Genomic DNA, 22,476 nt, shown 5'->3' on the forward strand with positions numbered 1-22,476 from the left:
GAAAGGGGGGGGGGGGACGAAACGTCGATGTCAATAAAACTTGAAAACCCGCTGGCAGTCTTAATGTTAATATTTGTATAATTAAACTAAGGTTCTCATCCAATACAGCTTGTACTTGGTACACTGGGATTACACTGTATGCAAAGCCTTGCTTCTGATTGGCAAATGAATCCCTGCCCCAAATCACACCCTGCCAAATCTTTTAACAAAGGCAACAATTTGTCAGTTAATTCTACCACAGTTACACGGTTGTTGGTTTTCATCTTCTTGTGGTTTGCGGTTCTTTCTCGTTCATCTTTCTTTGCTGCATATGTGGGTTGTTGGTTGTGGGGCAGAACTTGCCTCAGGTGGTGGGTGCTGGAGGGAGCGCTGAAGGGCAAATCTGCATGGGGCACCCAGTCTCCCTTCCAAAATTAAAGCTAAGAGTTTGCCTTGAGACCTTGGAGTTTCCTTGAGACCTATCAGATCATAAGTGTCCTTTTGTATTCTGTCCTTTAAATGACCTGAGGCCAGTGGTATGCATCGATTTCTCATTATTTTGTGTAATCACTTCCAAACAGATCAATTGGCAGAGCTGCTATTCATACGGTGTTTTCAGAAATGGTCTAAAACTTACACACTGAATTATATAGCTCATGTTTTAAGTACTCACATCCTTTTACATGATCACATATAATTTTACAAAAAAAGATACACAACAGACTTGTGTTGGACCAACACAGCAGTGTTTTTAGTATACAAAGAGTAATATTTATAAAAGAACAATTAAAAAGAGGCTTGGGCAGGTGTGTTTGAGTCCATATAATTCTAGGATCAGGCACCAAAAATAATGATGACAGCTGTTTTTATATGTGAGTATGTAAGATTCAAGGGCAAGAATATCACAGAGGTATTTCATATATCTTGAGATCCAAGAAACTTCTGTCGTGGTCTGGTATTTACAAATCATACCATTTGTGCAGCAGTAGGAATGATACTATTCGCTAATGTTTGTTGTGTATATACCATATAGAGATAGCAAATACGTTTTCAGATTATTGTACCAAAGTGATTTATAGCACTTACGGGAATATACAAGGAATGACTACTGGCAATATATAACTTTGCTTGCTGACCCTAAAGGGTGAGTGGGTGTCATGGGAATGATTCAATATAGAACCACAGGTACAACAACTTCCTTGTTCAATTTATATTTTGGCAAGAATAATCTCCATAGTGTGAGAATGTGAGCAGGCAGGCAAGTTAGATGGCGATGCTACAGTCGGGCAAGTTTCTAACCCAGTGTATTTAGGCATTATTTGTAAAGGTACAGAGTCTGTACATAAAATGCATATTGCCTGTTTTCACACACTCCTTCAAAAACTGTTATACTTGGTATTCTTCATTCATTTAAACCATATCCCTCACCAGCCCTGCTGCCATGTGTCCTTGAAAACCAATACCACTTTTTGCTTGCATAATGGTAAAGGTAAAAGACCATTAGGTCCAGTCGTGGCCGACTCTGAGGTTGCGGCACTCATTTCACTTTATTGGCTGAGGGAGCTGGCGTACAGCTTCCGGGTCATGTGGCCAGCATGACTAAGCCGCTTCTGGCGAACCAGAGCAGCGCACGGAAACACTGTTTACCTTCCCGCTGGAGCGGTACCTATTTATCTACTTGCACTTTGATGTTCGAACTGCTAGTAGTTCGAACTGCTAGGTTGGCAGGAGCAGGAACCGAACAACAGGAGCTCACCCCGTCGTGGGGATTCGAACCGCCGACCTCCTGATCGGCAAGTCCTAGGCTCTGTAGTTTAACCCACAGCGCCACCCATGCTTGTATAGATGGAAGCTAAAGAGCTCTTTATAGCCCACTTTTGCCTTTGGCTCCACCCACCAAAGCCATCTGATCCTTGGTCGATGGTCCAGAAGGGTCCAGAAGGGTCCAGAATGTGACCCCCAGGTTGAAGAAGATTTCCCATTTCTCATTGAAACATAGCCTCATTATTGATGCAACAGATCATGCTATTCAGAAGACAGTGGCATTGATGTGTTACGTCTTTACAAGAAAACTGATGAAATGAAACCACAGCAAATTAGGAAACATGTTTTACCCTGTTGCGTGCAGTGTGAAAAATTACAAGGAAGGCATAGGGAAAACAGCAAGAATGAACAGACCAAAGAAAGGGTGCAAGAACATTTTAAAAGGAGCAGGGAGGCCAAATGTTTCTTTCCTGCGCTTTCTGAAGTGAATGACAGGGAACTTCCACATATTTCAGCAGAGCAAGACAGGGGCGGGAGGTGGATTAAACACCAGTTTCCAGCACTAAGTTTCCTCTTTTATGCTTGTCATGAGCACTGCATAGTATTGGAGTATCATGTTGCATAACGCTGATTCACACACCTTGTTTTATTTGATATACCATGATTTCTTAAGCAAATAGCAGTGTCGCAAGTAAACACATAATGACTGCAATCACCTTTTTATGGCCCCAACATAGGATTTTTTTCCTCCATTTAAAATTACATTTCATAGCAGAGTATTTTACACACGTGAAATCGTCGTACACAACTACCGACAACTGCACCGTGACGTTCTCAAATCTGGAACCTTTCCAAATCTCTGGTTCAAAGGCCTCTGGAGTATTAGAGCAGCTGTTACTCTAGAGGTAACTCCAGAAAAGAAGCATAAATAAAGCAAAATCTAGTTCCTCTGTTTCTTTATCAGTCCAGAAACAAAGCCCTAGATCTCTACCTTCTCCCTATATGTGATGGGGGAGAAAGATCATGTTGTCTGTCTCTGCCAAGGTGTATTGATTCTGATCGTTTAGGACCCAAAACAGACCATTATATAAAATTTCATTGAAACATATGGTTTTTATAGTCAAATAACAGGTGCAAGCCAAAGACGATAACTCCTATTTAAAATCCAACAAAGTACTTCCACTAGTACAATAATTTTTGCTTATGCAATGGAACTTCCCGTCCCTCTCTTATTCCAAATGTGTCCCCTGCCCCCTGCCCCAGTCTGTTCCTTGGACTGGGGAAACCCCAGAAAATATTTAGTAGGGTCCTTCGGGAGAGGAGCAGTATGGAAAGCTCCATTCTCAGCCAGAGGTTCTTGCACTGGCAGAACTATTCTGTTGAATAGCACCCCACTGTTTTCAATAAGTAATTGCACAATGTAACTCTGTGTTCTGGGATAGTGTTAATCAAGGTCAGGTATTAAGACCTTTAGACGCCCCACATAAGTAATTCAAAATAAAAATGATCCTAACTCATAAAATAAAATTTCATTTCTTTTTAAATGAGACAAAACTATTGTGTGTATATGTGCATATAGCTCAGGAGGATACATCAATAATAAATCATAGATTTGATTGCAACACATGACAAGATCTGATTCCCTCACATTATTTTATGTTAGTAGAATGCTACCTGGTCTAGGTGAGAATAAGTAATAAAAAGGCAACAGGAAAATGGTTCAAGAGTCTGTAAGGAAGTCTAGGAAAGTTCTGATTTTTACCATGATGACTACTTTGATGCTTTTGAAATATCAAATCTCATTTTTCATCGAAAAACATTTCTCAGCTTTTGGATAACCCAGCACTGGTGTTAATATTCCATTCCACTGGGGGTAGGAATAGCATAATTCTTCCGTGAGTAAAGACCGGGAGCATAACCAGACACACCAGTGAAAATGCTGAATCACTAGATCTCACCCATTTATCTTAAAATGATACTCTAGCAGCCATGGTGTGCAATTGTGCTAATCATGGGTGTTGATAAAGTTGAAGTGACTGTAAAGCTCTCACTTCTGCCTTAATTACCATTATTTACTTTTTAAAAAAGAAATTCTCTGACTGGCTTAGGAATGTTAAATGTGGCTTTATATTTATTTTTTTAAAAAAAGAACTTTCTGATTTGGCCTCTTTAGTGAAATAAATAAATGTATTATTAATGCCGTTTCCCATTCCTGCTGTTTTTGTCTTATTTAGAATGCGTGTTACTTAGGAAATGCATGCTAACACACTGGTTAGCAGTAGGAAATGCATGCTAACCAAGTTTTAACAGGGTAATATATAGGTTCCAGTGTTTTATTTAAATTGGCTCCAATTCAATCAACCATGATTCCTGTAGGATTTAAAAAAATGAAACTAAAGGCATTATTTCCTTGCTCTTTAGAATGTCCCAGGCACAGGATAAAATGATGTAGGACTGCAACCCAACAAGCAAACTGGAATAAGGTAAATTCTTACCCCTAAATATAGTATTATTCCATAGAACATAAATTTCCAGAAAAAACATCTTCTGAGAGCATTGATGAGTCTGGGTTTTTTCTTTGAAGCCAGCTCTCTGTCCCATTCTCTGGTGGGGAGAAAACACCATTAAGTTGTGTGACCAAATACACAGCTCTGTGACTCTAGCATACTTCAGCTCACTCAAGTATATCCAAGGAGATTTAGCTAGGTGACTGATGAAATGAAGGCTTTGCAAAGACCCCAAAGATCTGATCCTCAATTACTTGATAGCTCAATAAAAGTTCAAGTGTAGTTCAGCCACATATTTGGCAGATCTAAATACCTAGCTATAAATCATTCTGCAGGGAGTTAATTCATTAAAAAGGTCACGTTCTATGTTTTAAAGAAACCTGTTGTACTCCTCGAGACCGATACACAAATAATAGGCAAATAAAGGCTTTGAATCCCTTCCAGTCTCCAGAAGTAAAAAAAACAAAGACAAACTATTCTAAAGTATTCTATTTTGTGACTTTTTCAATGTACTAGAAAATAAAGCATGTCAGCTACTGCTGAACAGACTTTTTGATAGTATAATTTAACTATCCAGTAGTCAGAGGAAATGCCCCAAAAATATTTAGCTTTGGCTGCAAACTTGAGCACAGTGAAGATCATCTCACTGAAATAAATAACCTTGGATGGGACAACTGTACCAGGTTTTGTCCAGTATAAGGAAACATTTGAGATCCAACAACCCAGTTCCAACTTCAATCATCACTCAAAAACTCAGCTGCAACTCAACCATCTATCTCTGCCCTGAGGTGCCAATACTCCCATACTTGCTGGATCTGTTCCCATAACTCCATCCAAGTAATTCCCCTTTCTCCCCACTGCCATGGAACCCTTGGACCCAGGCCTGTGAAGAGGGCAGGGCAGCTGCATCCTAGGCCTCAGGGGGTGAAGTTGGTAGGAGGGAACTGCCAGGGACCAGCTGTTGTTTGTTTGTTTAAGTTTATATTTAAAAAAAAAATTTAAGAAATATTTATTAAGATTTTACAAAGACAAATATACAAAAACACATAATAAAAAAATAAAAAATAAGTAAACATACAGAAAAAATAAGAAAAATTAAAAACAATTATTTTTCATAACTTAAAACTCATTTGCTTGTTTCTTTGACCTCCTCACACCTCCCCTTCTTGTATTCCCATTTAAATAATCAAATCAGCAAATCCTTACCCTCTTTCATTTATCTTATCTCTATAACTTAACATTTTATAACTCAGTATTTTCATCCATTATCAATTCATTTTTGCATATTCTTATTAACTTTGTTGCTAATACCACTTATTTCCAATCCAACACCATTTTAGTTATTTTTTTACCTATTTATACCCTTCTTCCATATTCTTAAAGCATTACAGCTGGAAACCACTTAATTTCTATCCAACATCATTCTAACATTCATTAATTTTACAATATTTCTGTAGATAGTCTTTAAATTTCTTCGAATCTTCTTCCACCGTCTCTTCTCCCTGGTCTCGGATTCTGCCAGTCATTTCTGCCAATGTTTGTTTAAGTTTATAACTTTACTCTAGCAAGACTCCCACATCAGTCCTCAGACAAACCCTGCACAGACCTGCTTGGACCTATGAAACCATACTTCCTTCCTTTATCCTATCATGACACCACTGGTCACTACCCTCAGCCATCTTTCTGCTGTCACTGACTCCTCCTAGGATGGAGAACAAAAGCCAAGTACAGTGGTACCTCGGGTTAAGTACTTAATTCGTTCTGGAGGTCCATACTTAACCTGAAACTGTTCTTAACCTGAAGCACCACTTTAGCTAATGGGGCCTCCTGCTGCTGCTGTGCCACCGGAGCACGATTTCTGTTCTCATCCTAAAGCAAAGTTCTTAACCCGAGGTACTATTTCTTGTCGAATGGTTTCTTTAAATGTAAAGGTTCATCATTGTTCCGCCCGATGTGTATGTCTTTAAGGGGCCAGAGCAAGGGCCAGAGCAAAATAACGAGACCCAGCTTTTACAGCTGTGAAACATAACAGGTGCTGCTGAGTTGTACTGGTTAAGCTGTGTCAGCAATTGGGTGTAGTATATAAGGAGCAGCACCTAGCTCTCCCATTACCCTGGGGGATGTGTTGGTGGTTGGGTCATGTTTGTTTGTTAATGTATTTAGTGTAAAAGGAGTTTTTGTTTTTGCAATTAAAACCTTGTTTAAGTTATTTTTGAGTCTCTTTTTAATGCATGGTCTCCTCAGCAAGCTCTCTGCAGCGCTACCAAACTGCAAAAAGCCAACATTTCTGGGTTAGCAGAGTCTGTAACCTGAAGCGTATGTAACCTGAAGCATATGTAACCCGAGGTACCACTGTATCTCTGTGTATGAACTTCTTTTTGGTTGATTATGGAAGCTGGACAGAGAGACTTGACTCCAACTTCTCCTAAAAACCTAAATGGGAAGCAAGGTCTGTAGGTGTATTCATGACATCAGCCCTTCCACCCTATGCTCAGGTTGTATATCTAAGAGCTTTCCCCTTTCTTAAATAATTTAATTTACATTATTTAAATGATTACATTTACATCATTTAAATAATTTACAACTTCATAAGCTTTCATTAGAAGACAAACTAAAATGAAGAATGACTATTTTTCCTCAGGATGTAGTAAATCCAATTAAATCCCTAAGTTTTTTTTTTTTAAGTACCAGTGTCAGATTGCTGAAATATATGAAGACCTGGGACCATTCTTTGGTACCAGATTGTTTAATTACTGTGTGGGAAACAAAACAAAATCTCCAAATGAAGCCAGTATCATTTTAATAATGCTGAAATGGAGTCTTATCATCTCATATCTTTACTGAATGACATTGTAAACAGTTCTATTTGAATCTATCAAGCGTAGGAATCTAATGAGAAATATGCAAAAAGCAAATGATATTATAGATCATTCTAAGATTATTAAGACTTCCACAGAAGTCCTATTATTTTGAGACGGTGATAGTTTTCAGTTGGGCAGAATGATCTTCTATGTCTATATTTAGAGTGTTGGAAACATTTAACGTAGGGAGAGATTTTAGATTATCGATTCAATAATGTGTTTTTTGTAACACCAGCCCAGAGCAGCTGCTAGGATGAATTGAGGGGGGGAAATGGAAGAAAATGTTTGAGTGACTCTGGCTGGAAAGCATCATAGTGTGAAATTATCTGCTACACAGAAAGTCCTTTTTGAAGAGGGGCTTGCATATAGTATTACTTTATCTATAGTACAGTAATAAGTCAATACAGCATTATAAAGTTGCATAAATCTATTGGCTTAAAGTGTGAGCCTCTCAGGAAAGTTGCTCTTTGTTTTTAATTGGAACAAGCTTTATTTCCAGTAGCTTACAAAGCTTTACTTTGGGTTGATACAACAAAAGAGCCCAAAGTTAATACCCAAACAAGTATGAATTTCTGGGAATAAATACTAGAATGGATGGACTCTAAATAAAACACCACTGGCACAAGTTCTTAAAGAGTTTTCAGAGGTAACTTTTCTTTTGAAAGAAATTTAATATATTGGTTGCAGTCAGGCCTGATTTAGAATAAGGCAGCTTCAAATGTTTCTATTCTGTTTAGATTTCAAGATCTTGTGCATCACAATAATTTTTTTTGCTTGTGTGAAGATCATTTTGAGAAATTGCATAGAAATCACCTCCATGATATGAATATCTTCAAGCTAGACACTGAACACTTAAGAACTCTACTACAACATGAGAAATTAGAGAACAATGAGGCAATTTTTCACAATGATATATAGGATGATAAACTAATATCCAGATTAGTAAGGACTAATATAATTAGTATGAATTACTAGACAGATCTAAAGCCTGGATAAAGAATGCTAGATAAAGAAGATTACTACACATCTTCTGCTAAAGTACTTTTAACGTTCCTTTATCAGAACATAAGAACAAAACATGAAATTCTATTGTTTGCCTTATAAAAAATAAGAATAATTTTAATACATACCTTTCCAATTTCTCAGAAAGATTATCTGCAGAATCTGTGGCAGGGATTTGATAAATGTCCGATAATTCCAGGCGTTGTCTGTAACCCTTTCTCAAAATCGGTTTTGTCCACCTAATAGATAATAATGTTTTTCTCAGATTAATATTGAGGTATATAAAACACATACACCTGAAATAAAAAGCACACACACAAACATCTAGTTCCAAGTGTCCAAGGGACCTTAGGTTTTCTCAAGCCATTTGACAAACCACTTTAGAAACCGAGATTTTCAAAAACAGAATTTGACATGGTATGGTGGGGTTTATTCTTCAACCAATGAAAAGTAAAAGTCTAACTGGATATACCCAAGCACAAGCTGTGGTCACTCAAAAACTATTATTGGATGCTGGCCATAATTTATTATTAAGCATAATATATAATACAATAGTGTTGCATGCCACCCCAAAGATTCAAGAAGTTTCAGGCGCTTACTCAGGTTTTTGTTTCCTTGGAATGAGGGACAGCGGAGACTGTGGTGTCTCTATGATATGTGGTTTATTTACACATATGTACAACTTGAACCTACGATGGAGGCGTTCACAGCATTAACACCCCAAGAGTTCTTGCTTCTCCCGTAGTCAAAATGGTCGCATGGTTCTTTGGGTTTATGCCCATTTCCCGTTAAACAAGGCACAAAGTACATTCACACACCCAGAGAAGTTCTACACTATGTTGTCTTCTTAACATGGTATACCCTTTTTCAGAAGAATTAGAAACTGAAGCTTTTAAAACTTCTCTACGTTAATGCAGACCATAAAGGGACAGATTTTAAACGTAACGATCAGGCTTTGCTCCATTTCATGCATAGATGGAACTACAAGGATAAGAAGCCTCACTTTTTAAGAGAGTAACAAAAATGTAAAGAGCTGCAGGGATTGACCCAAAATCCAACATAATGTAGATCAGCCCCAAGCCTTCTGAGCTTGGAACTTCACCCCCAAAAGACATTCTCCTCCATTGTCTCCTGAGACAGACGGATGCCAACCCTGAGGGGGAAACTACAGTTCGAAGGATTGTTTGGGGGGGAAGCCAGGTGCTTTAAATGTGTTTTAAATGTTTGGTGTGGGAATTAGTGCAGTTTGTACGATGTCACCAGTTATGCCATTTTACTAATCATCCTTTTCAAATGGTCACCCAAGAGCTACTGAACACATTTTAGATTGATCCAAAAGTACGCTGTAAATATAAGTAATTTTAATAGTAGACCTTTGAACAAAAATATTCCAGAAAAAAGACAGTACATGCAGTAAGTTTCCGCTCATTCATGTGTGTGTGTGTGTGTGTGTGTGTGTGTGTCCCCCATTCATACAGTATTTGAGTACAGGACACCAAGTAGTCATCTTAACCACCTCTATGGAGAAAAAACATCCAGTACTTTCACAATGCACATATTCTCTCTGTGTTCAAGCTTGCTGTGCATTTTCTGTTCTTTGAAATATCAGAGCTCAACAACATTTTATGAGTTCCAAGTTAAACAGGCTACAGTTCTATATCTAGTTTTCTAGAAGTATGCTTTCGATGTACACACCATAAATCACCTTAAAGGTAAAAGTAAAGGGACACCTGACCATTAGGTCCAGTCGCGACCGACTCTGGGGTTGTGGCGCTCATCTCACTTTATTGGCCGAGGGAGCTGGCGTACAGCTTCCGGGTCATGTGGCCAGCATGACTAAGCTGCTTCTGGCGAACCAGAGCAGCGTACAGAAACACTGTTTACCTTCCCACCGGAACGGTACCTATTTATCTACTTGCACTTTGACGTACTTTTGAACTGCTAGGTTGGCAGAAGCAGGGACCGAGCAACGGGAGCTCACCCCGTTGCGGGGATTCGAACCGCTGACCTTCTGATCAGCAAGTCCTAGGCTTTGCAGTTTAACCCACAGCGCCACCCACATCCCTATAAATCACCTTAGACCCCCCCAAAAAAAGAATCCCTGGAAGTTTAGTTTACCCCTCACAGAACTAGAATTCCATGCACCACATGTATGAAATGTTATAAATGAATAAATTCATGAGATCAAACATCTTTAAAGCAAATTGATGTTTGATGTTTTATTATGTATTATGGTGTGGCTGTGGCTCTTCTCCATAAATGGAAACGATTTCTTGTTTCACACCAAAAACTACATTCGCAGCATTTGGCATTTACGAAACGGCTAAATTAAAAAGAACGCATTAAAGGTTTCTGCAAATAGTGCAACATGCAGAAATATTTGACTTTCAAATTAAAAACATGGACCTCCATGATCCTGATTATTTGGTAACTGAAAATCATATAAACTTTCAACAACATGCAGGAAATGTCATAAATCATGTTTGCCTACGCAGGTGGCGCTGTGGGTAAAAGCCTCAGCGCCTAGGACTTGCCGATCGCATGGTCGGCGGTTCGAATCCCTGCGGCGGGGTGCGCTCCCGTCGTTCGGTCCCAGCGCCTGCCAACCTAGCAGTTCGAAAGCACCCCCGGGTGCAAGTAGATAAATAGGGACTGCTTACCAGCGGGAAGGTAAACGGCGTTCCGTGTGCTGCGCTGGCTCGCCAGATGCAGCTTGTCACGCTGGCCACGTGACCCGGAAGTGTCTGCGGACAGCGCTGGCTCCCGGCCTATAGAGTGAGATGAGCGCACAACCCTAGAGTCTGGCAAGACTGGCCTGAATGGGCAGGGGTACCTTTACCTTTACCTTATATTTTGGGGAAACAGTCTCTGGTGAGTTGTTACTGCCTATACTTTTGTTTTCCTTTTCATCAGAATGTAACTAGGCATTGTGCCAGTTTGAAGAAGAAATTAGAATGACTGATGTGTTGAGCGGCTCTTGCTTCAACCTAGGATGGGAAAGTACTGTGTGAAACCCAAAAGGGCATTCAAGAATCAACTGCAGCGCCCTTTCACCCAAGGCTGCATTTGCACATGCAGACTGATGAAGAACTGCAAACCAAAGTAACCTGCAGGCTCTGCGCTAAAATATCCACCCACACTGCACTGTCCCATTATGATATCCCAACTGGTTTGGGCAGGAGTAGCTGGTGGCGTTCTATGCCAAATTCTATTTGATTAAAGTGAAGCAGGTTTCCATTTTTATTTTTGTACAGCAACATGCTACTATATAAAACTCATAATTGTGTTATTTGCACGCTAGCAAAATAAGCCGTTTGTTGCTGAAATAACATTGGACAGAAACTGAGCCACTCCTGTTCCATACAGGAAAAGATTCATTCTTCTTCCACCTTGGGATCAAAATGGACCAGGGACTGAGGATTTGAACAATTTGGAATGCTTCTGTATACAGTCCCTGTACAGATAATCTCCACTGACTTCCCTCATATCCATTATATCTATGTATACAAGTTGATAATTTAACTATACAGTTTCCTCATAAGAGTCCACTTTTTCCATTTCATAATTCACCTTTTAGATAAGCTTCTCTGCCTCTTCTTCATCATCAGGGTAGCTTCCTTATTTTCCCCAGCATAGTGTGTGTTTTCATTACCTTGTGTTTCCCCATTTTTAGGAACCTGCCTTATGTTTTCTGATAGCAGTCTCCCACTTCTGAATATTTATGACATTTTATGCTTGCAAATTGTGGCTAAATGCCCTCTTCCACAATGGAAGTGACTTTTGAGGGGCCACCTGAAGCTTATGTCATTGGGTAGCTTGTAGTTTGGTTACATATTCTATCTGGGCTTCAGCATCCAAAATTCACCAGGTACATTTACACCTGGCTATCGGTCACTTGTAACCAAGTGAAGATGCCCAGGTACCAGGATGGCATCTCCACCATCTGAAGGTGCATGCCTGGAGATCCCTGGATCTTGACTGTTTTCACAGACAAGCAACACATCCTGTAGAATTCTATCCATTATATTTTATCTGCACAATCAGAATGAATTTCAGGAACCGACAAGTCATTTAGAAAAATACAACTGGCCCCAAAATGACAACTAGGCATGCTGTTTTAGTGACTGTAACCCTGGTTTAAGGAGCCATTTGGCACCCAATTTATATATCTTAGTTTCTAACACTATAGGACTTTTAGATGTAAATGCTACTTTCACAGATGTTTCCAATTCTATACTTCTGGTTCAGGTCAGGTGCCATTTTGCAGGTCTTTGGATTTTCTCACTATTCACAAACTTTGACGGGGGGGGGGGGAAATACAAGCCCAGCAAATAAGTCTGTGAATGAGGACCATTGAACCACAGAATATTCAAGCTGCCAGCTAAATCTGGTGGGAAGAGTATATGGATTAAGAGAGAGGAAACTGATCTGCTTGAGTCCCTAACAACCTATAGCAGAGGAGAGCAGACTTTAAGTTTATAGGATCTATTACATTTTTCTAGGACACTAATGGCAAAGGGTATCCATTATAGAACATGGTACCCTTAGCACCAGCTGAACACCAGGATATATATATATTTTTAGAACTAGTATTGAGCTGAACCCACAAATATTTTCCTGGTTGCCTCAAGCTTTCTTAATTTCAGCAGTCTAATTTAACAGGTGAGTCATTTCATTGTTACTAACGTTAAATAATTGGAAGTCAGAAACCCTTATTAATCTACTGCAAATCATCCAGAGATGTACCAATAGATTCCAATCTACTGGCCAGGTCCTGATGCTGAGCCTGCAGCACTCTATACACATCATAGCAAAGGGATATTTCACAAAAGATAGCAAAGCAAAAGGTTGTCCCCCCAGTACCCCAGGCATACTAATCTCTTCCTGCTCCAGAGGTTGGGGATATACTACAACAAATATGACGTATTTCCAAACATGCAGAAAAACACCATATAAATCAGGTGTGGACAGCCTGTGTCATGGCAGATGTTGCTGGACATCATCCCTGACCACCAGTCAAGCTGTTCAGGACTGATGGGAGTTGGAATCCAACATTTGAAAGGCCATAGGTTAACCACCCAATATAAACATTAATCATTACAAGCAAGTTGTAACACTTTGTGGTGCTCCCCTCTGTTTGTTGTATGCTGGTCTGGTGCCAAAGCCCAGCAGCAAGGCAGGTCAGGGGTTGCAGGACCATGGATAGCTCCATGAGAACAACTTGTTCCAACAGAGTTTCCAGAGCAGAAGGAGGCCTTTCCAATATCTGTCTCCAGACTACCTCTTATAGACTCCTTCAGACTTCCTCTTGTAGGAGCCACACCCTTCTGAAGAACTTGAGGTTTTTAAAGGACAACCCTCTTGCCTGAAGATGAGCACTCCTCCATTCCATAACCTGCTGCCTGGTGACCAGTGAGATGCTGTGAGAGGAATTTGGATCCTCAGGAGAAGATGCTGGTGAGGACCTTGGCTCTGTACCTTTAGAGCCTGGTGGTATGGGAGGTTCTCTAGTGGCTCCTGACAGCCTCAGGCTCAGTGATCTCCAGATGTTCAGCATCCTTGAGCGTTTTGTAATGTGATGGTGTAAGTCTAGTTTGCAGCGTTATTAAATAAGGAGATTTGATGGCGAGCCCTGGTGGGATAGATCAAAACCAGCTCAATATCATTTTATAAATTTCCAATTTTTATAACTTGATAGTCCTTGGCTCCTTGTGAAGGATGGAGAGGATATAAATGCAATAATATCAAGACGCTCTCTGCTGCTGTACCATGGGAAAATCTAATTTTTAAACAAGTAAAAAATGCACTGAATTAGCACATGCTTCTGTGTTACTGACTGGCATTTAAAGGAACCCTTTCCTGGAGGAGCCATTAGAGCTGTCATAGTCTTGCCAGTCACGACGGATGTTATTACAGGCACATACTCAAGAGAGCTCAGCGGGGAACAAGGGTGTTATATAGGTAAAAGAAGGAAAACAAGTTCCACCTCTTCTTTTCAATGCCTGGTAACAAAATACACCTCACAAGAATGATACAAGGCTCTCACGTACATGGGATATTGTCTTTACTTTACTTTGATTTGTTTAATAGCTGCAAGGGTGTGTGGTTTTTTTCTCCCTTTAAAAGCATTTCCTCTCTTTGCCGCTGTCTTTGGAGTTGTTGGTTTTAAGTCTGTTCAGCCTCCTGCATTATACTTCTACATGAGCAAAGGGAAACTTATTTCACATGCAGATCTTTCCTGCTCCTATAGGGTTTAATCACGGCTTTTGCAACTATCCCATCACAGCAAGTACAATCCCTCTCCCCACATTTAAATGCCCAGTCTTCCAATAATCACTGCTAAGAAACTTCACATACTTGACATAAATAGCTGCCAGAGAACTATGCCAGCATGTGAATAATGAGTCATCCAACAGGTAGTATAGCCAGCCTTCCGGCTTCCCTCTTTTTCAGGTAGATGAAGGTGTCTGCTATAGAAATTGGCATGGCAAGAACATTATTGTGGCCCATCTTGATTATGGAACTTGATCCTTGGCAAATGCTACAAGGTGTTCCTAGGCAGTGTCTCTCACTGGTAATTTCAGAGATATGCTGAGTAATTGCAACAACCTTTGGACTTTTTGAGGAAACTACAATCTGTGCTCTAAACTGGAAGTGGGGGAGGGAGAAAGAGAAAGGTTTTCTACTTCCTTGCACAGCATTTTCTGCCCTTCTTACCTTTTTAAACATTTGTCTGCAAGGAAACTAATCAGCACTAGTCCTGGCCCTTCCTCAAGCTACTGTAGTGATGCTTCCCTGCCTATCAAGATAAGGAGAGCCAACAAACTCCTCACACAGAGCCTGCGCACTGTCTCGCCAGAGTGGTACATGCTCTGGTTATCTCCTGCTTGGACTACTGCAGTGCACTCTACATGGGGCTACCTTTGAAAGTGACTCAGAAACTACAATCAATCCAGAATACAGCATCTGGACTGCTGACTGGGAGTGGCCCCAGGACCGTATAACACTGGTCCTAAAAGATCTTCACTGTCTCCCAGTACATTTCCGAGCACAGCAGAAAGTTTTGGTGCTGACCTTGGCTCCGTATCTCCACCCCCATCATTCAGTCTGGACACAGAGACCCAGCTGCAAGGGCCTTCTGGCGGTTCCCTCACTGCGAGAAGTGACGGGGGTGGAAAAAGAGGGGTAAAATACTGCTGTGTTTGTGTTAATCATTGCACTAGCACAAGCATTTAGTTGAATACCACCATATAACTTTAGGCAGCGACCTTGACAGTCAAGAAAATCAGTCAGTTCAGTGCAAACAGTATCCCTGAAAGATGGCCGCCCAACCTCTGCTTAAACTTCCAGAAAAGGAGAGGGCACTAGATCCTGAGGCAGCTTGTTCAACTGCTGAACAGCTCATACTATTGGAATGTTGCCTTTCTTGTGTTTTGTTGAAATCTGCTTCTTATTCACAAACCATATTGTGATTGTCCCATATTTCTCTGCCACAGACAAGGGATTAAGGAAAATGCTATTCATTTACATAATGAAATGAATTCACCTGCAGACTATATGGTCTGTGAGTGCTTCCTGAAAGCCCTGCTTGTGGCACATTATGGGCCGGAGTGGAACAGGATGTTCCAGGAGAGGATTCTGGGTGGGTGGCCAGCGACGGATTGAACTAGATGGCATTTTGGTTGTTTCCAGCTGTAAGATTCTATGAAATGGATACACAAGATAACTATTTCTGTTTAGGAGAACAGACGCTCTTACTCTGCACTGTGACTGCCAGCACCCTCACTCTTTCTTGAGCACTAGTTTCATTCAGATTCTCAAAACCAATGTTGTGTTTCATAGTGGCAATTAAATTTAACACCAAAGTGCTCGTAAGGCAAAACCTTTGAGTAATAGGCCAGTGAAAAGATGCTAGAATAAATGCAAATATGCATCATTTGTTATCTCTTGGTTCTCTCTCTCCAAAGCTGTGCCAGCTCTCAAGCGTTATTTGAAAATGAAAATCTTTAGCTATAATAATAAAAATAACTACCGGTATGTGTTTTCATGGAGCAATATTCAGTGTTCAGTTTGAAACACAAGGACCCTAACCTTAATAAGAGTCATTCAGCAGAAAAGACTAGACATCTTTTATAGTTATTTTTATTTTGGTTAGTGTCTAGAGCAGGCACCCCCAAACGCGGCCCTCCAGATGTTTTGGGACTACAGTTCCCATAATCTCTGACAACTGGTTCTGTTAGCTAGGGATGATGGGAGTTGTAGTCCCAAAACATCTGGAGGGCCAAGTTTGGGGATGCCTGGTCTAGAGAATCTAAACATATTGCTATGTTAGCATTTCAGTCTCTTCAGACAAATTCTTATTTCTCAGTAGTAATGAAGAACCCAACATGAAAGAAACCCCTGATTTCATCAGCTAAATGAAATGGATATTTCAAAATATTGTAATATTTACTTGATCTCTCTGCATAAAAAATGCTAAACAAGATAGAGGAATGGCAGCCTATAAACTTTTATAGAACTGGCGTACACATGAAAGTTCCATAGCATTTAATGACTTTTTACCTCCAAGTAGTTATCATTATTTAAAGTGTTATAGGAAAGGTACAACACTTTTGGTAGAATGCCACAGTTCTGCTTATCTAATTACCTACATAAAACATTTCTAACCTCCATAGTTACATTTCAGGGCTAATGTAGCTTTAAAAGTAAGTTTGTTTCTTTTGCTTGCATCCTTGATCATTTTCAAGCAGAGCATGTATATTTAAAAATTCGTATTGTTTGTTGGTTACAAAAAAGGAGGATCCGTAACTCTGTAGTGGTACACATGCTTTGCAAGTATATTGGTCCTGGATTCAAAATCCCTGGTATTTCCAGTTAGAGGATTTCAGATAGCAGAGGCTTTGGGGAGCTACTGCCAATATTATATTGGCGAAGTCCAGATGTGGTTGGACTATAACCCCATCAAACTCAGCAATAATGGCAAATAATCATAGACAATAGAGTTTGTGGTTGAACATCAGAGGACTCATTTGGCTTTGGTGAAAATTATGTTTATGCTTGTGTACTTTATAAGCAAAGAATTCTGTCTTCAGATCTGTAAGCAAAGAATTTTACTGCCATTAGCTAGCTGAAAAGCATAATGATGACAAATATGTGTATTGCTGGATTCTTTCTTTCTTTCTTGCTTGCTTGCTAGAGATACTTAGCTTTGCAACTTACCTAGAAATTTTGGCACAATTATTTCAAGCAGTCCCTCAATGAGCTTCAGCACGTTTTACTGTATTGAGATTGGCACTCTGCAAATCTAATTCTTCACAATTAAAACAAATCTGCATTGGTCATAGGACAGGAAGAACATCTGAGCAGGAACTGCTGTAATTGCTTTTTTAAAAAATAGCATTTTCTTTCACACTACTTTATTCAAAAGGTGAGCCACTGCAGTTGAAGCCTGAAGTTTCACATATGTGTTACCAGTCATCAGGCAAATGCACATAACTGTCATCAAGCAAAACATCAATCTCATCCCTCTTTGTTGCTTTATCTGACTAAAGCCAGTTCAGGGTGTGTTAAGATGTGGTAACTATCTTGAGCAAGAGTTTTCTTTTTTGTAGTTTCCTCGTTTGTTATTCCTCTGAAACTGTCAAGTTCCTAATAGTAATATTAATTGCAGAAACTATCTTTTCATTAATTATTTTGATCCAACATACCAAACCTTGGCATGTTCATTCCAGTTAAGAGTTCTACTGCAGTAACATGAATAATTGTGAATAGCAGGAAACTAATAATCAATGTTTTATTTAAGATTACTGTAAGATTACTGATTCTTCTTCTCCCAGAAACGAAGCCCATTGGATTTGATTCAAGAGTAGATCTGCCTTCCCCCCCCCCCACCAAAAAAAGGTTCTTGGTATCAGTCAAAGGTCTTGGTATCAGTAAAATACTGATGATAGTATGGCAGAGCTGGGGTACGAGTGACAAAAGCAGTGAAAAGGTAGAACTAGTAATGTTACAATGCTATGTGATGCTTTGAATACAAAAGCAAATTAATTTACAATGAATGCTTATCAATTTGTGAATTACCAATAGTGACTCTTAATACATTTTGAAATGCGTTGTTTTCTTTAACTTTTAATTTGAGTACGAATTATACAAGAAGTTGGGGAAAGCTCCTGCAAATAGCAATTTGGAGTCAAAGGGCTCTCCTATTATTTTGCCTTTACAAATGTAGATATTCCAAATACAGGGATTTGGAATATTGTATAGGAGGACACACTCCAATTAACAGCTCTGATCTCTCTTATACAGCCAGAGCTTTACACAGACTTGGCCTCTCATGCATCAGGTTAGTTGTATCCAGTCCAAACTCACAACTCATCAGTGATGGGCAAAAAAAACCCTTGTTTCATGTAAACCAAAAAGGTTGAAGAGAGATTCGGAAATCTGGGTAGAGTACTTCTTCACCCAATCTTCACATGCTCAAGCTCTGAATCAAAGAAACCAAGTGGAAAACTTGCCTTCAAATACTACTTGCGGCCAATGCTATCATTGAAATGGCAAAGGACAATTAAAGAGATGGGACTTTTTTAAAAAAAACTAAAACATTTAGTATGTTTTACATCATTTTGCTATTTTTAGAATGGAGAAAATAGAGGTGTATATATAAAAACAATCTAGGCACACAAGTGCAGTTTTGATGTCTTGCAGTGTAATGTTTATTATGTAAATTCATTGTTTGTATTGTTTTAATGTTTACATGTTATTATTCATTGGTAGGCATGCTAAAAATAAGAAGTCAAGAAAAGAGGAGGTACAGCCTGCCTATAAAAACAGAAAATTAATCTACGTCATATTTTGGATACCTGACTTTCAACAATAAGGCTTGCATGTTAGGGTACTGTTGTTGTTGTTTTTTAAAAAGGAAATAGCATTTGATAGTTTGTCTTACAGCTTTTGAAAATGAAGGGATGAAAGTCCACTTCTATGGGTATATATAATCAAAACAAGGCCCATTTGTCCCTGTGGTTTACGTACATGTAAATGCCATAGGATTACGTACTTAAACTTATAATTCTAAAGACAGGTATGATAAAGTATGAGCTAGAGTTGCCAAGTGACAGGAAATCATTAGTTTTGTCAGACAGAACTGGGGATGATAGCTGTTTTGAGTTAATAAAGGATTGTTATCATATAAATGTGCCCTTAAATCACATCCCGTACCTTGGCATTATTCCTACCCAAGGTCGCCACCTTTTAACCAGGCATATTATATAGACAGACCAGCCATTCATTATGTCATCAGATTCAAATGAATCAAATGACCACGTTCCCTCTCTTCCCCATATCCTCTCAATGCACACCCAAGTGGGGGGAAAGAAACCTCCCTGGGAAGGGTGATTCTGAGCTGGAAAACAAGTGGGGAACGTAAGAACACAAGAAAGATCCAGCTGTTTCAAACAATATGTCCATCTAGTCCAATATTCTGCTTTCCACAGAAGATAGCCAGATCCCTCAAAAGCCCAACAGTACTCTTGAAGACCTCCTGCCAACCTAGCTGTTCGAAAGCACGTCAAAGTGCAAGTAGATAAATAGGTACCGCTCCGGCAGGAAGGTAAACGGCGTTTCCGTGCGCTGCTCTGGTTCACCAGAAGCGGCTTAGTCATGCTGGCCACATGACCCAGAAGCTGTATGCCGGCTCCCTCGGCCAATAAAGCAAGATGAGCGCCGCAACCCCAGAGTCGGTCACGACTGGACCTAATGGTCAGGGGTCCCTTTACCTTTACCTTACTCTTGAAGACAACAACCCCCTATCCAGGAACTATTGAGTGATATAATGCCACATCTTGCAGCAGCAAATTCCATAAATTAATTGCATACAGTACTACTCTCTTTTGTCTGTCCTATACCAAGTGTAAATCAATTTCCTTGGATGGCCACCATCTTAGTATTAAACTCATTTTCCACACAGTGCAAAGAAAAGAGTCAAGTAGCCTCTCCTCATCATCAGATATGCTCTGCCCAGTGTGTCTTGGCTTTAAAGCAAATGAAAAATATGTAGGATGGAATCAGGGAACTCACCCTAAGGATCACATAAGATTTGTGACCATGATCTGAACATATGAAGAGTCCTGCTGGATCAGGCCAATGGCCCACATGGTCCAGCATCCTGCTCTCACTGTGGCCAAGCAGATGCCTCTAGAAAACCCACAAGCAGCACCTTGAGCACAGGAGCTTAAGGCGTCCTCCTGCACTTTCTGGTAACTGGTATTCAGAAGAATAATGCCTCCTTACTAGCCATTGATAGACTCATCCTCCACCTGAAGGCACAGGATGAAGCCACCTTGCTGAAGCTAAGCAAATTTTGATCTGGTCAGTGCTGGGATGGGAGATCAGGCAGGAACCTCATGTATGTGAGTCATGAGCTCAGTGGGGAAAAGATTGATGGGGTGTCAACAGATATGGGGTGCCAACTTGAATAAAATATTGGGGGCCCAGGTTAAGCTCTGCCCCACATAATCAATCACATGACATTCTGTACACACTAATAATAATAATAATTTATTATTTATATGCCACCAACCTGACTAGGTTACCCCAGCCACTCTGGGCGGCTTCCAACAAATTAAAACAGTAAGACATCAAACATTAAAAACTTCCCTATACAGGGCTGCCTTCAGATGTCTTCTGAAAGTCAAGTTAGTTGTTTATTTCCTTGACATCTGATGGGAGGGAAATGCCAATCAATTTGGGGGGCCCTAAAATGTTTTTTTGGGGGGGGCGAAAGGATCTTGGCCCCTGGGAGTTGGCTCCTATGAAACGAATAACACATTTAGTTTAGGACTGAGCTCTTAATTATTACTGTACAATGTAATGGTTTGGAGATCAGACTGCAAGTTCAGTCACTTTGGGGGGGGGGGTGAGTTCGGCGCCAGCCGTTTCTGAATGAGCACGCACAGCATCAGCCTGTATGGATTTCAGGTCGACCTTTAGGAGCCTCGCACCTGAGAGCTGGGAACACTTTGCAGCACCAGTAGGTAGGACAGCCCGGCCCCTGTTGCCAGGCAAATCTCTGCTTGCGGGCCGATTCGTCCCCAGAATTACGTCGGCCAGTCCCAGAATGCGCAACAAGCAGATCCCGCAGGCGAGCAAAAAGCCACCGAACTGCCCAAAGTTACTCGGGTGATGATCCGTTCTATACTAAATGGGTCTGTAATATCTGGCTTCAGGTCAAAAGGAAAAGCTCAGCGCACAAAGGACGCTGGAACAAACCCTTATTTCCCTCTCCCTTTGCCAACTGTTTTCAAGCCTCATTACTGGCATCTCAGGCAGCGCGATGGTATTTGCCAAGTCGAAAGGCTCGCTGTGCTCCCCTGCCTGCTGAAGCAGGGGGAGATAGGAGATAGCTCGGCATGCCAGCCCTTAACCGTTTCAGGCTTTGACAGGGCGAAGGCGAGCAATGACAACAGTCAATTGTCCCCGCGGAAACCGAGCAGCTGCCCTGAGGCGCGCCGTCGTCCCCGAGGTTTCGTCGCTGCGTGGAAAGGGTTAGAAAGGGGAAACTCCACCACCCGGTGGGCGCGCGCGCCTCACTCCCCCACCCACCACCCACCCACCCGGTGGGCGCGCGCGACCCGGTACAGCGAGCGGCGCCCCTGGTTTCCCGCGCGAACGCTAATCCGCCTCTCCATCTGGTCCCCTCAGCTTCGCCGGCGCGCGCTCTCCCTTCCTCGCTCTCGCCCACCCAGCCAGCAGCACGTGCCCGCTCAGGCGGTGGCCACTCACCTGAAGAAAAGTTTGGAGAAGACGTTCGCCTTCTCCAGAGGCGACCTCTGCATGGTCTTTCACCGTCCAGGCTGCTGTGCGCAGCGGACACCAAAGGAGAGGGTGGGCGCGGCGGGGCCGGTGAGGGGAGGGGGAGAGAGTTCGGCCTCTCGAGGAACCGCGCCGTTTATACTCTTGCCTCCGAATTGGGAAAGGGGGAGGGGGGAAAGAGAAGCGAAGTCGTCCTCGCTGTTGGCCCTGCGCTCTCCCACCTCCCTCAGGTCACCGCCTCCCTCTTTCTCCTGCCCCTCTCCCCGCCTCTGCGCGCCCGCTCGGCTTCATAAGCCTGCCCTCGCCTTCCCGCCCCGTACTCCTCCTCACGCGGAGCAACATCCTCCCAAAGGAATCGCTCCTTAACAAAAAAAAAACTGGCGCGCGCCAAGAGAAGCGCCCAGCGCCAGGTGCCTCTCCGGGCAAAGCGAGCGAGCGAGCGCGCGCTCTCCAGTCCCGGGGAAGAAGCCTCTGAGGCGAGTCGTGGTTCCCGCCACACACACACACACACACCTCTCCGCAGCCCAGCCTCGCTCCCTTTGCCGAGCCAACCT

The 22,476-nt window shown here is 41.4% G+C and overlaps 1 protein-coding gene across 4 annotated transcripts in view; it reads right to left on the reverse strand.

Moving 5' to 3' along the window:
- CFTR (CF transmembrane conductance regulator) overlaps positions 1 to 22,243 on the reverse strand; it is an 89,586-nt gene extending 67,343 nt beyond the window's left edge. For 3 of the 4 annotated variants that reach the window (XR_014539248.1, XR_014539249.1, XM_083574314.1), the window contains exons 1-3: positions 21,893 to 22,243; positions 8,242 to 8,352; positions 4,239 to 4,347 (exon numbers count right to left, since the gene is read on the reverse strand). Coding sequence is in view for 2 of the 4 variants with exons in the window: in XM_083574314.1 (XP_083430440.1) it covers positions 4,239 to 4,347; positions 8,242 to 8,352; positions 21,893 to 21,945 (273 nt within the window). In the remaining 2 variants the exon portion in view is untranslated. Of the gene's footprint in view, positions 1 to 4,238; positions 4,348 to 8,241; positions 8,353 to 21,111; positions 21,285 to 21,892 lie in introns of those variants that run through there. The other variant, XM_083574315.1, reaches the window with a different exon arrangement.
- Between the last annotated feature and the right edge of the window lie 233 nt (positions 22,244 to 22,476).

The sequence above is a fragment of the Podarcis filfolensis genome (genome assembly GCF_964270895.1).
Source record: "Podarcis filfolensis genome assembly, chromosome: 10".
NCBI lineage: Eukaryota > Metazoa > Chordata > Lepidosauria > Squamata > Lacertidae > Podarcis > Podarcis filfolensis.